Raw genomic sequence first — 14,194 nt, 5'->3', positions numbered from 1 at the left:
TAAAAAAACAACATGGTCAAGTGTTTCTCAGAAACAACCCTACTCTCTGATACCAGCTTTTCTGTTGCTCTGAAAATAATTCCATGACTAAAAGCAACTTATTTGGGCTTATAGTTTCAGAGGGAGAGTTCATAAGGTTAGGGAAGACATGATAGTAGGAGGCCAGAGCAGGGAGCTAAAAGAACACTTCTCAATCTCTCAAGCACACGTAGGCTCTCTCATAGCTCACCTCCAATAACTTACTTCCTCCAGGAAGGCTCCATGTCCTACAACTTCCCAAAAAGCACCAGTATTCAGATGCTTATGTCTATGGGAACATTTATCAAACAAACCCCCACAGTCCATAAAAGACTTAATATAGTACCTGCCACACCAGAAATACTCATTATGTTAATACTAAATTAGCGTCACAGCCTGGCACACCTAGACTGCTCACACTACAGCATAAGCTCAGACATGGACAGAGAATCCTCAAACCAGCTTGTGGGATGAGTTCTCCTTTGGCCTTCTTTTTTTTTTTTTTTTTTTTTTTTTTTTGGATTTCTGATTAGAAAAGTCAAAACATGAGAACAAACTTACAATTACATTTCAAAAACTCTGTTATGGGAGCTCAAATGGAACTTTGTCTTGCATAGATATGAAGAGTTTGCATAGTTCCCTTTGGACCTAACTTAGGAATCAGAAGAATGTATACTTTTCTAACTCAGATTATAAGTAGCACAACCCTTTCTGATTCCTCATGGCATTTTTGACAGGTAAGCATAGTTTCAGAAGCATAAAGAACACAAAGATTTCTTTGGTTCAGACGCTCTGAATAGCTTGAAAGAAGTATAACGAGATCTAATTGCACTTTTATTGAGTTTGCTGACATTTATATATAGCACAAAGGACTCATCACAGCTAGACAGTTGCTGTCTTCATTATCTGTGTGCTCAGATTCTGAAATTTTGTATTTTCTGAGCAAGGACTGCTAATCACGGATCAGTTAGTTATGGATAAGTGAATTCCAGCAAAATAGTCAGCCTTGGAATCCCTAGCCATCTCTAGTCTGATCCAGGGACTCTCTGGTGAGCTCAGAAATGTTAGATCCTTGTACACCAGCCCTGCACTGTTGAATCTTAACTAAGTGGGATTCCTAAACCTCTATGGCTTCCTTTAATCCACCTTTCAAATAGCTATAATATAATATGAATCCTCTATAACATTCATTCCACTCGGCAGCATTTTATATTCTGGGCTACTGTACCAGATGTACAAAAGGAAAAATAAAAAATACTACTCTAGATAAGTAATAATTGATTGGGCATTTAATAAGAACACTTTAAAATACTCAGACATCAACAGATTTCAACTTTCTTGTTATTTTCTACTGCAGAAAATTGAGTGATAGTATAAAGAGTGTGTTTGAGAAGGTATGAATATAATTACTTATATTAACTAGCATAAGTAGTTACTTTCTTCCATTCTATGTATCATAGATTTTTCTGTAGCATCCAGCTGTCAGTCTTCAATCAACCTTCAGTCCTCTTACTATGAAGTAGATGCCAGCTGTGCAAGACTTAAAAGCAGTTACTAAAGCTAGTCTTCTAGTGAATGATAACAAAAGCTTATGCTTACCTATGCTATGCTTGGGTCTCATTGGCTAGAGTCAGCATTGACCATTGACATGCTTCTTGTTGACAAAGAAGATACTGTTTAGAAAGAACATAGACTACATCCTGTCTTAACTTTCTAACCATACATGTTGAAGGACCTTAACTCCTAGACTCCAGAAATGCTAATTAAGACCTGTCTCTTTCTCAAGACCTCTAAAACCTCTGTATTCTTTTATCAAGTTCAGAGCTAACCAGAGTCTTAATAACTGTTTTCATGGGAAGGTGAAAACCTTCAAAGCCACCATTAAAAGTAAAAATCACTTAAGTATTTTTATCCAGTCACTTTCTGATTTTCTAGAAAATGGAAAAATAACTTTGAAATTCAAAGTGGAGCCACTCTCAGATTTGGAGGCAGTAATTAAATGCCATATGTTAGCACCAACACACTGAAAAGTTGATAATTAATTCAAGCAGCCCCAAATCCAGGTGTGACTTTGACAGACTGTATGCCAGGGTGCTAGCACAGACTTACAGTTAGAGATGTTTAAGTGACATTTCTAGACCTCTCACTCTAAGAAGTTACCTCATACTCAGAACATTACCCTTTCTCATTACACATGGGGGGAAGATTTGTTCCTGACCTCTGGTCTGGAAGTCACTTTTGGTTCTATTGCTGTTGTTGATGAAGTAGGGAACCCATCTGTGCAGCACTTCATGTGTGAAGGTCCTGTCCCTGTGCAGTTCACTGTGTCCTGGAGGAAAATGGTTTTGCCCTAAAGAGAAGGGAGCTTACTTCTGTTTTTCAAATTCCTCTAAAACACCTAGCTACCAGACTACTCTGGAGACAGTAGAATTGATTTGGGCAATCCACATTCTCATTGATTGACAGGTATGAGCCACACACAGAGAAAAGGGAATTAACATGTCTGCTAACATACAGATGGCCCCTCCCCTTTTTCTTAGCTCATAGTATCTTAAGGAGGAGTTGTCTTCTTTCTTGATATCTGATTGAGTTTATTCTTTGTGGTACCCAGGAAGTCAGAATTTCCTCTGAAATTATTTCCATTTTCATAGTACTCATCTTATGTGGATGGGGCCATAATTTAGCTTACTCAGGAGGATCTGCATGTAAACTTTACTGTAGTACCATCCTGGAACAAAAAATGTACAAATTATTTTAGCTAAAAGTTACAATTTCCAATTTGCCAGTGAAACTAAAAATCAAATGAAAGTTTTAGCATTTGCTTTTAAAGTACTAAAGCAAGATTCTTCAAGGTAAGAAGTATGGCAGGAATTTCTGTTCTCATATAGCTGCCAGCCATAGTTTGGTAGGTATAGGAGTCCTGAGCAGGAAATAGTGAGAACCGGATTGTAGTCTTTCCCTTTCTTCTGAATCCATTTCCATATCTCCATCGAGGGGGTGCCTTATCCTCACAGGGCCTGCTGTTCATACACCTTCATGTTCATGGGCCAGCCCTGACAGGTGGGAGACCTGTCACAGGATCTTGGGATTGCTGAAGTTTGGTGCCCTGGACCACTAGGTTTGTGCTAATTCATAGTAGATAGCTGGTGTTTCACTTGTTCCAGCAGAACAATAAAGAACAGTACTTAAAATTTTTTATCCAAAATGGAAGTTATTCCATAGCCTACCCAATGACTTTTATTCTGTTACTGCCCTTATCCACTGAGCCCATTCTCTCAATCATATCATAAAGGGGTTTTGTTTGTTTGTTTGTTTTGCCTTCTACAGATACACCAGTTGCTCCTGACTTTGTCTTTTATGTGTTAAGTATCTTGTTTTCCCACCCCCATTACAGGTCTCTTCAGTTTTTCTTAAATTTCCTCTCAGGAGGACATTAAAAGAGCCCTAGACTTTCTCTGAGTTGTCTTGGAAAGTACCAAGTGTAGAGGGAGAAAGGAGAAAAGGGAGCCTGCACACAGCTATAGCACGCTCCATCCCAGTGCTTCAGTTAACCAAATCATGCAGCTGGGTTGCCTTCTCTGCCATGCAAAAAAAAAAAAAAGAGAGAGAGAGAGAGAGAGAGAACAAAAAGGAAAAGAAAGAGAAGCTGACAGAAGTGAGATGATTATCAGGGTCACATTTCAATTAATGGCAACACTAGAACAGAAACCAGAGTCTAAGTCATGACCATTGCTTGTCCCTGTAGGTCCCATCTACTTCTAGCTGGAAACATCAGTAAGGGAATAAGAATACTGGGCTGGGAGTAGGAAAGGACTGTAATCCACATTAGGCCACATATTTCTTGAAAGATCCTAGGAAAGTCCCTTTCCCCTTTATGGACTCAAAAATCTACTTTACAAATAGAATAAGTTCTTTACTTATTATGTGGAATTCTCTGACAAAGAACATTTAGCTGCTTCATTTAGGTTCTTCAAAGCTGCACTGACCAATATAATAGACACATAGGGCTTTGGAATTTTAAATTATTAGTTGGTGTTAAAAAAAAAAATGTTTCTCAGTCATACGAGACTCTTTTAAGTGTTGAGTGAACTCTGTCTTTGGCTGTGACAGCACAGGCATAGGGCTCTGAGGCATTATAAAGAACTCTGCAACTGTGTTGCTTCAGGGTAAGTCACTGAATTGTAGCAGTGCTCCAGAAAAACATGAGCCAGTCCTGACAGGATCAGATACGTACCTTCACTTGAGTTCCAGTGGCACCAGGACTCAGAAAATCCAGAATAACTACTTACTGTGTACATGGAAATGAGACTCTGCCCTATAAAGGACTAAGAAAAACAGAAGTAAATACCACCTACACAGCAGTGGCAAGATGACAATCCAGATCCAGTAACAAAGGTCATGCAGTGACTTGTGGCAGAGCATCCGCCAGATCTTGGAGGTGTATGGCTCTCTCTCTCCTCCCCCATTAACACTTTTAATTCTGAGAAATAGATTAAATCAAAGCAATAGAAGATAAGCAGGCCTTATCTCTAGGAGCACTTCAGACATCTTTGAAAAGGTCCTGACTCCTAGAAAGGTAGCAAGCATTGTCCTGAAATCAGCTGTCATTTTGCCTTATATTGCTCAAATATTTTGAGCAAAAAAAAAAATTGGAGATTTGGGGGACCCTCTCAGATCTGAAAAAAAAAAAAACCTGCCTAATCTTTCCCTCTCTCAGAATCTAAAGTGTGCACATTATCATGATATCCAAAATGTATCTCCATTCCTTGAAAAACCTGGCTCCAAGTTACTGAACTAGTATAGCTTCCTCCTTGTTCTTCTGTTTCTAGTTTTGCACAGAAAGGAACTGTAGAGATGATTCTCAAGAAACAGAACGACTTTCTCCTCTAGAATCGACTTCTGTGTCAAGTGTAACCAGCCTGGCTAGTTAGAAGCTAAACAAATTGTTCTTGGGTCAGAGTGGAAGACAGACCACGTAGGGTGAGCTAGAGGAAGAGGGAGATACAGGTCTCCAGGACTGCATTCGTTCTCACATGGCCAAGCCTGGTTGTTAATGAAGCATTGATTATAAGAAAAAAAGATGACATGGCCTTTGTTCGTTTGTTATTTTTATCTCCTAGCTGTGGAAGATCGAAAATTGTTCATAGGAATGGTTTCGAAGAAATGTAATGAGAATGATATCAGAGTGATGTTTTCTCCATTTGGCCAAATAGAAGAATGCCGAATTCTCCGGGGACCCGACGGGCTGAGTCGAGGTGAGTGTGCTCTCTGTAAAGTCTCTTTCCTTAAGTGATAATTGGAACTCTGTGTCACAGTCAAGGGAGATGCAGGCATCGCATACAGCAGGAAGTCAGCTTGCAGTATGTCCCATGTGAGCAAGTTATCCAACCTGAACTTTTCTCTGTAACCAAAATGATCATCTCATTCTTCTCCAGGTGAAAAGGTCTGAGTGCCAGGCCCCATGGAATGCTGACAGGCTGCCCTAGCTCTGTACTCCCTTTTCACCCTCAAATTGAGCAAATTGGGGGGAGAGGGGCGAGAAGGAAAGCTGGAAGATGAGACGAGATACTCAGCCATACTTTTCTTTCTGTTTACCTGAACAAACATTAAAGATGTGGTCCTCCTAACAGCCATACAAGCCTAGAAAGAGATCGCTGCTCATGCAGTGCAGAGCAGGTGTGTGACCAGCGTAACCAGACCTGTCCTGCCCTGCATCTTACCGAGCCTCTAGTCCTCAGTCCAGTTCTAAATGATAGAAAAATGACTCTGACCTTAAGAAGATTGTAGGCTCTTCTTTTGCCACAACAATAGAAGCAAAAGCTGTAGCTCACAGCCCTAAGGAATACTACAGTTTGGTAAACGGGGAAACGGGGACCATGCTTCTCTTTCCTCTCCCCCTTGACAAGACCACACCTCCTTCCTTAAACTATACGAAGATTGACAGTACGTATTAACATTTGTCTGGCGGCAGTTTCCCAAGTCAGTCCAAAGCAGAAGTGGATATGCCAAACGCTTTTCAGTTTGAAGAAGATATCTTCATTTTGCAGTGCAGTTTCCATGGAGATAATCAAAAACTTTCCTCATTCTCAAGCTCTGATTCTGGGCCAGCTCTGGTACCCAAACCACACATTACAATAAGTAGCCAGGCTGTAAGTGTCAAGGTGATAATTTTCATACTTGATAATTTTCACCCATCTCACCATTCTTACCTGATTTTAAAGCCATGCGAGGAAGGTTTTATTTTTTTTATTAATCTTAGACACCTAGAACTAAAATCCCAGAGAACTAAAGTTTCACCCACATCTACCTTCAAGTTCCAAATGAGGTCATCAGTAAACTAGGAGACTGACACCCAAATTTGATTCCTATATTTTCCTCTGAAGGTGTTTTAAAGGGGTGGGGGGAAGGAGAGCACTGTGCAAATCACAGTTCATTCATTCTCTGTCAATTCTGAAATACCAGTTATTTAACCCTCACTCCAATGCTGAATTTCTAACCCTTAAATAACAGACAGTACCTGAGACAAGCAATACAGACAGCATGAAGAAGACAATGAGAAAGAGAAGGAGGAAGAGACAGGAAGTAGGGAGGGAGGGAGGAGGAGGGAAGGAAGGAAAGGGGGAAGGAGGGAAGGAAAGAATGTCTTTAAATTAATTAGAGTGCAGTTTACAGTAGCTCAGGGGTCAGTGACTCTAATTTCCTGTCCTAGAGTTTTTGATGGCATGTGGCCTCAGTCAATTTATTTTCCTATTTCTATTTCTTAGCTTCCCCATTCACAGACGACAGCAGTGAACATATATCTGTCTTGCTTCTCTCACAGAATGACTTTAGTTTCCAGTTACTGACTTTTTCCACACTTACTGTCTGTATGGGTGCATAGAGACCATGATTGTGAACCTGAGTGCTGGCTTTCTGCCGACCGTCTGCTCATCCTAGCCAGCTATGACGTGATCCTCCATCTCACTGCCTCTGCTGTACAGGAGATGGTGATAAAGACACTCGGGGTAGCTTTAGGTAGACATTAGTATTTGCTGCCTGTAAGATTTTGGAGCAGCACAACTTTCATGGGAAAGAGCAGAACACTCAATAAAATTTAGCTAATTTGATCTGCTGTTTGGCTGATTAATAAACACTTAACCCTAAAAGTAGCCTCTTCCTTTAGTAAGTTATGGGTGCCTTCTCACTTGTATTTTATGCAAATGGCTGGACTCAGTGTAAAGAAGAAAATACCCTCCCACCACCTTCTTTGAACAGCAAAATGGTTCCTGGTGAATTCCCTATTGGAAAAAAAAGAAAATACCCATTTATAATCATTTATTCTGAAATTCAAAGACAGTGATATATTTTTCAACTAATAGGAGCTAGGGATTCCTGGCTACAGGGATCTGCTCCTGAATCATTGTATTTGATAAAAAGAACAATTCTACTCCATGCTACTATTTTGTTCTCATTAAAGAATTTCAGTTTTCAATCAAATATTAATAAATGCCCCATTAGTGGCACTTCAGATGAAAGATACTTGGCATTTTTCCCTCAGTTGCTAGCTCAGCTGCTGAAAAAGTAATCAACAAAAATGAAGTGAAAGGAAAGCATGGCTGCCCCGAACGAAGAGTACCTGTATTCCAGGTCAGAATATGAACTGCTCCGCACTGATGGTATGGCGGGGTACAGCTGAGTAGTTAGCCACTTGCCTTTCTTCTGCGTTCACCAGTTCAGCTATAAATATGAAGACAATTAGTCAAATAGGCTTCCCCCTCCATTCTGCCTCTGCCACATCAGCCATTTCAGTTCCTCCCTAGTGGGCACTCTGCCAAGCCTCCTCAACATGTTGACTCAGGACACTACTCATCAGCATAGAACCTAAAGGCTGCCAGGACTCACAGCTGTACCTGTCACACCCTGTTTCTATTTCAGTTAGAGTCATTGGGGGAAACTCACCATAGCTAGTACATGTCCCAGGACGGACACCCTCAGGAAATGGTTGTATCTCCATGGAAAGTACCCGGCACCTGCCAGTCATACGTAACTCTTTATCCACACGAAGGACATTATACCCAGATCTAGGCAGGCCTTTCCTCCACTGGGGACGTTCTGTTGACTCTCTTGCTTTGGAAAGTGTGCTGCTCATCATTTTCAAGCAGCTTCATATCAATAATTACATCATTCTGCAAGGACAGCTGCACTTCTCAGGCACCTGCAGAGCTCTCCATGAGAAAGCTAGTAGGCCACCACAACCCATCCATGGCCTTTCCAGTGAGACATTCGCTCTTAGAAGCAAAGCTTGAGGTTTCTAAACCAAATGTACACATTTGACGGTGTCACTTTAGGATGTTGAACACCTAAACTAAACATGTTCTCACTGATCCACAGTCAAAAAGACTATTGAGATCTAACCTATGGGGTTTTCTGCACAGTGGCAATTGAGTATCTATAACTTGGAGTAAGGGAAAAGTCTATTTCATTTTTCTTTCCCACAAACTGTAGTCAAATCTTCACTACCATTTAAGGTAACTTGCTTTCTGCATGTGTAAGAGTATTCCAGCTGTGTTCTAACATTCCTAGCCTAAGCCCTTGACGAATGTTTTCAGGGAAGAGCACAGCCTGGGTTTAGCAGTTAAATCCTTGTTTGTTCCTTGTTGTATTCAAGCAGTATATTAGGATAGAGCTTTTGACTGTTCAGACAGGTTTGTGGAGAAGACTGTTTTGTTCACAGTGTAGTCCTGTCCACACAGTACCTAAACATTCATCTACATGGAAACTTTCATCCCATGTCCCCCAAAACACTGACTGTGTTTTGCCATCTTGTTCAAAATAGTCTTCCAGCCTCATCTAACAATGACATTTGCCAGTTCCTAAGTGGGTCGTAGTCTGTACCCAAATTCAGATGCCATAAATAAATGATTGATGTGTCAATGCCATTTTTCAGTACACTAACCCAACATTGCCTATGATACATTAGATTACTAATGCATGTGCCCAAGTATTACCCTGTACTATGTGTTTGATCATTCCTGCCTGTACTAAAAAGGTACAGCAAGAAAAATTGGCTGCATTGTCTTTGTTAGGTGATAATTTGAATATTAGTGAGTTTTCCAAAGTTTGAAGTCTCCTTCTTGCTGCACAGTAACTTAAAATCATGTTTCTTCTATTGAAGCTATAGAAGGCCACTGTGCCTCTTTGAAAAAAGCTTCACAAAAAACTAAGAGACCCTGGGATCATTTGTGTTTTTAAAGGTAGTTCTAACTTTGGGGGTTTGGGGGCTTTTGTTTTTTAGTATAAAGCAAGAATTCATCTATTTCTATAAAATTCTCTTGGTAACTGAGAGAAGAGTTAGAATCCCTGAGTTAAGATTGCCCTTTCACTGGGTGATGGTAGTTCACTCCTTTAATCCTAGTTCTCAGGAGGCCAGGCAGCTGGATCTGAGTTCAGGGCCAGCCCACTCTACAGAGCAAGTACCAAGACAACCAGGGCTACACAGAAAAACATCTCAAAACAAAAACAAAAAAGAAAAGGAAAAGAAAAGAAATGGGAGTGAAGCCCTTTCATCTGAAATGGCAAGTGTGATGGATGTATGTCAAGAAGCCATCCTCCATGACAGCCTTTGGACTTGTACAATAAGAGGAGTTCCATTCCTCATTCCTATTAGTAATCTCTGACATTCGGAAAGTGGAGACAGTTAATTGCAAGCTAAACTGCAGGTTAGCCACAAAAGGATTTTTTTCCCTTATATTTATTTGACAGTCTTAAGACATACATATATATGCAGTACTCTATCAAAACCAAATATAAAAGAAATATGGTGTCATTGTTTTAATACTTGTATCTGTCTTCCTCCAGTCTAATTTCTCCAGCATTGAGGTTGCCAGAGTACTAATTGCCTAGATGGTACATTTAACAGTCCTCAGTAGTTAAGGGCTAACATTACAAAATCAGAGGTGCAGTCCTGTCAAGACTCAGTCAGTGCCACTTCATGCAGAAAGGACCAGTTAGGACGTAAGATATTTGTGCCTAATAGAAAGCCTTCTGATTCAATTGTAGAAAAAGCAGTGGCCAATTTTATTTTTTTTAAATATTTATTTATTATGTATACAATATTCTGTCCATGTGTATGCCTGCAGGCCAGAAGAGGGCACCAGACCCCATTACAGATGGTTGTGAGCCACCATGTGGTTGCTGGGAATTGAACTCAGGACCTTTGGAAGAGCAGGCAATGCTCTTAACCTCTGAGCCATCTCTCCAGCCCTAGTGGCCAATTTTAAATAGTAGAACTCTTATGATCCTGTGTTGGTGAAAAGCCACACATCGGAGACCAAAAACTACAGCCACTACTGTGTTTATACTTGTGTTGAAAAGAAAATTAAAATCGCTAGGAGGTAGTGGCACACGCCTTTAATCCTAGCATTTGGTAGGCAGAGCAAGGCAGATCTCTGTGAATTCAAGGTTAGCCTGGTCTACAATGCTAGTTCCAGGATAGGCTTCAAAGCTACACAGAGAAATCCAGTCTCGGAAAAAAAAAAGAAAAGAAAGAAAATTAGCATCTGTCCATACAACTGCCACAGCCTCTCCTGATTTAGAGAAATTAAAAAGGTTAACAAGCTTTACTATCCCAAAAGGAGTTAACTCCTAAGTTGCTTAACTTCGTCCTGAGATGCACTGAGTGTAAAATTTTTCACTGTGTATTCCCACTTTATAAATGACACAGTAATTTTTCCTCCTAAGCAACTGAGCACAGCACACAGTACAGAACTTAGCAAAAAACCCTAAGGAGACAGCTTCTCTCTTCCTGCATCACTGCCAGTAAGATAAAAAGGTTAAAGAAGTCAGATCATTTGTCAGATCATTTTTTTGAATGAGTTAGGATTGTACAATTAGAAGCATTGCTTGAGTTTTTAACTGAAGGCTTCTTAAAGGAGAGGGCAATGGTTTGAGTTGATGGAGTTTTTATTGTTCCTGCTACTTGCTTTATCTTTCTCCCAAAGTTACTTACAAGTTACTTGTGTGAAATTGTGATAAATGCATAAACTGTGCCTTATTGATTCTTATTGACATTTTGCATGTTTCTAATGCACTTTAACCCCCATTTGGAAACTGCCAGTCTGGCACACATTCCTAGCTAATAAAAGCAAATGAAGTGAAAATAACAATTTTTGTGACTATTAAAGCAGAATTCACATGCTTTCAAACATACCTCTCCTAGATGATTTCCTGTAGCCTCCATATTATAGTCTCAAGGCAAGAAGTGAAAAAATTAAAATCTCTTAGTCTTATTTCCTCTGTAATTTCAGTGAGGATCGTAACATTTTTAAGGAAATATTGCTTTGAAATAAATGCTAAATTTGAGAGTATAATTTTAGATCTCAGCTTCAATATAGAAAACAGTGGAGGGGAGGCACTGTTGTCTGTCTCACATGCTATTTTACATACATGATCTAGATTTCTTAGAGAAGGCCATTGCTTTCATTGGTGGCAAAAGCTACAGTCATGTCTGGGTACATGCAGCATGAATAGTAGACTTCATCAGTTGATGATCTCTCAGAAAATTACATGCAGCACCTCAGTGCTCATAACAGCTGGACTTCTTGCCTGCTTCTTAAGACCTGCTCAGCTGGTGGAACGAGTATGGGATGACCTTCCTGTGTACTGGGAACTTTTGTATGTTAAAGATAACATGTTGCAAAACATATGCATTTACTTACTTTCATGACTGGATGTCATTGTGCATTGGGGATAATGGACAGACACTGCTTTCTCTTAATGCTGTTTGATTAGAAGGCACCACAGCAGTATTGACTTGATATTCTTACCAGGTACATAATGCAGGACAAAAGAAGAAAATGTATTTTAGGACTCACAAATTGATTTACATAAACCAAACAATCTGCTGGCTGTTTGAAAGGAAAATGTTCTATTTTATTTATTGGTCACAGGGGCAACAATCTTCTACTGTTGATGCCAGAATTCTGCTTTCATGCATTGTGCTCTGAAATGACAATAGGTTTCAGCGTCTCAGTATTTAGATCTGCTTCATTTGGAAATCTTTTAAGTAGTAATAATAATGTTTTGAGGAAATTGAGTGGAACACTAAATTATTCGCTGATACCTAAGTTCAAACTGTGCAAGGCAAAAGAAGCTGAAAATCAGTGCACTTTTAAAGTCATTAGAGATCATAAATGAAATAAGTCTGTATTGCTTTCACTAAGCTTTTAGTGTGCTGTGGTATTATTATAAAATCAGCCTAAATCTGCATTAATTTTACAGCCTTTTTCTCTAAGAAGCCCAAGGGTATATGATGGATAAAAAGTAAATTCTACAAGGCAGTGTTTTTATTAGCACAAAGGGTGATGAGCCATGTAGTTCAAGTGGTGACCTGCGTGGTGGCCAGTGCCACTATCAGAAGCAGGAACAGCACCGTAGACACTGGCAGTTTTAGAGCACTAGATACAATAAACACGGAAAGCTTTACAGGTCTCAGTAGATGTTCAGAGAAATGTACATTGTCTTGTATGTGTTAAACTTCAGGTCAAATCTCTGATTCCTTTCAGAAAGTTACAGCTTCCAAAATCATGAAAATTTTTGTGCAAATTACAGTTTTTATAATTTATTTCACATGCACTGTTGAATTTTCTCAAAGTAATTGTTTTTATCGCTAATTAGTAGTTACTACTTTGTAATGGATTTAGTATATTTGTTTACATTTGAATAGCATCAATTTCTATTTATATATGTTTCTAACTATCCGAGATGAATTAGATATATTTAATTGTTAACATTCTGAGATCTTGAAATTTATTTGCTTATTTACCCTTGGTGTGATGAATTCTTTATTTCCTTCTTAAAATTCAGTGATAGATTTTAAAATACAACAGCCTGGTGTGTGCATGCTCTCAGACAAGGAGAAGATAGAAAGTAGCCCACCTTTAACTTAGAAAATGCAAGTTATCTCTTGCTACTTTCAAATGTTGTGGGGGAAAAGAGTACACAACCATGCTCCCTAGTTCCCTTTAAAAGAATGCTGATGAACACGTTGTTCTGCTTTGGTCGGATTAGCAATTCAGCACTGTGGATAAAAAGCAAATAAGACAAAGTCGAAGAGAGAAGCTGTTTATTTTTATGTACTACTGAGAACAGTGTCGTCTTGTGGCAGTTCTCGTAGACTGTGTTGGTTTAACAAGCGTCCAACCCTTTTGTCTTGTTGTTTTTTGTCTTTCCTGCTCCCTGTCCCCTTGTTTCCCACAGGCTGTGCGTTTGTCACATTTTCTACAAGGGCAATGGCACAGAATGCAATCAAAGCCATGCATCAGTCTCAGACCATGGAGGTACTGTATCATCTGCCCTTTCTTTGTTTTCTTTGTGCAAATGATGGGGAATGGTAAAGCAATTCTCTCCTGTGTGGATTGTTCACATGACAATCACAGATTTAAACTTTCACCATTTCGCTTTTCATTTACTCATATTCATCCCCCTCTCTCTGTTCCCCTCTTCGCCCCCTCTCCCTCTTCTCTCTTTCCACTTGCATTTCCCCCTGATGACTTGAAATGCACCTTAGTGAAACCTCTCACCTGCCCTACAGCTGTCTTTTGAGCCTTTTATTGGAGTAACCCAGGTCCTGAGATACGAGGCACTTGAAACAAAGTGTCATTCTGGACCTAGAGGATTGAGTACATATCCCACAGCAGGACTGGTATGGACTAAGCTGAACAACCCCACCTCAGATTGCTGCTGTAATAAATCAAGTTAATAATGCTCCTATTTAACAATGAAATGCTAATTTTCAGTCTCCTGAAAAATCAGATTTGTCCCTTTAATTAAAGGTAAACAAGAAAGACATGGGCTCAAATCCAGTCTCTTAAGAGGTTGTGACTCAAACAGGAGAATCAGCAATGTGAAATATGCCACAGGTGGAGACGCACGGCTCTCTGTACTCAGTCTGTGATTTGGATCGTGGCCTTTCAGAATTTTGCACAAGAACATTCCAAAAGTGACCTGCTATCACTTACTCTGTATCGTCTGGTAGAACCATTTGAGAGTGCATGTGCTGCTGTGTTATGTACACTGTATCTGTGTATGGGTGACTTTCCCAGAGGTGGTGGCCTTGTGGTGTTATCTGAAGCTGTGTTTTCCTATTTGAACAAAAATACTTTCAATTTTATTTAATGTGCAAAAACTAGTAATTGTT

At 39.7% G+C, this 14,194-nt stretch overlaps 1 protein-coding gene across 22 annotated transcripts in view; it reads left to right on the top strand.

Annotated features, from left to right (window-relative positions):
- The window catches only part of Celf2 (CUGBP Elav-like family member 2), an 826,738-nt gene that overhangs the window by 749,148 nt on the left and 63,396 nt on the right, over window positions 1-14,194 (top strand). For 21 of the 22 annotated variants that reach the window (XM_057788195.1, XM_057788197.1, XM_057788190.1 and 18 more), the window contains 2 exons: window positions 5,139-5,273; window positions 13,255-13,334. In XM_057788195.1, the coding sequence (XP_057644178.1) occupies window positions 5,139-5,273; window positions 13,255-13,334 (215 nt within the window). Of the gene's footprint in view, window positions 1-5,138; window positions 5,274-13,254; window positions 13,335-14,194 lie in introns of those variants that run through there. The other variant, XM_057788206.1, reaches the window with a different exon arrangement.

The sequence above is a fragment of the Chionomys nivalis genome, chromosome 13, assembly GCF_950005125.1.
Source record: "Chionomys nivalis chromosome 13, mChiNiv1.1, whole genome shotgun sequence".
Classification (NCBI taxonomy): domain Eukaryota; kingdom Metazoa; phylum Chordata; class Mammalia; order Rodentia; family Cricetidae; genus Chionomys; species Chionomys nivalis.
Note: the sequence above shows the minus strand (reverse complement) of the source record. Positions and strands in the feature narration are given on the sequence as shown.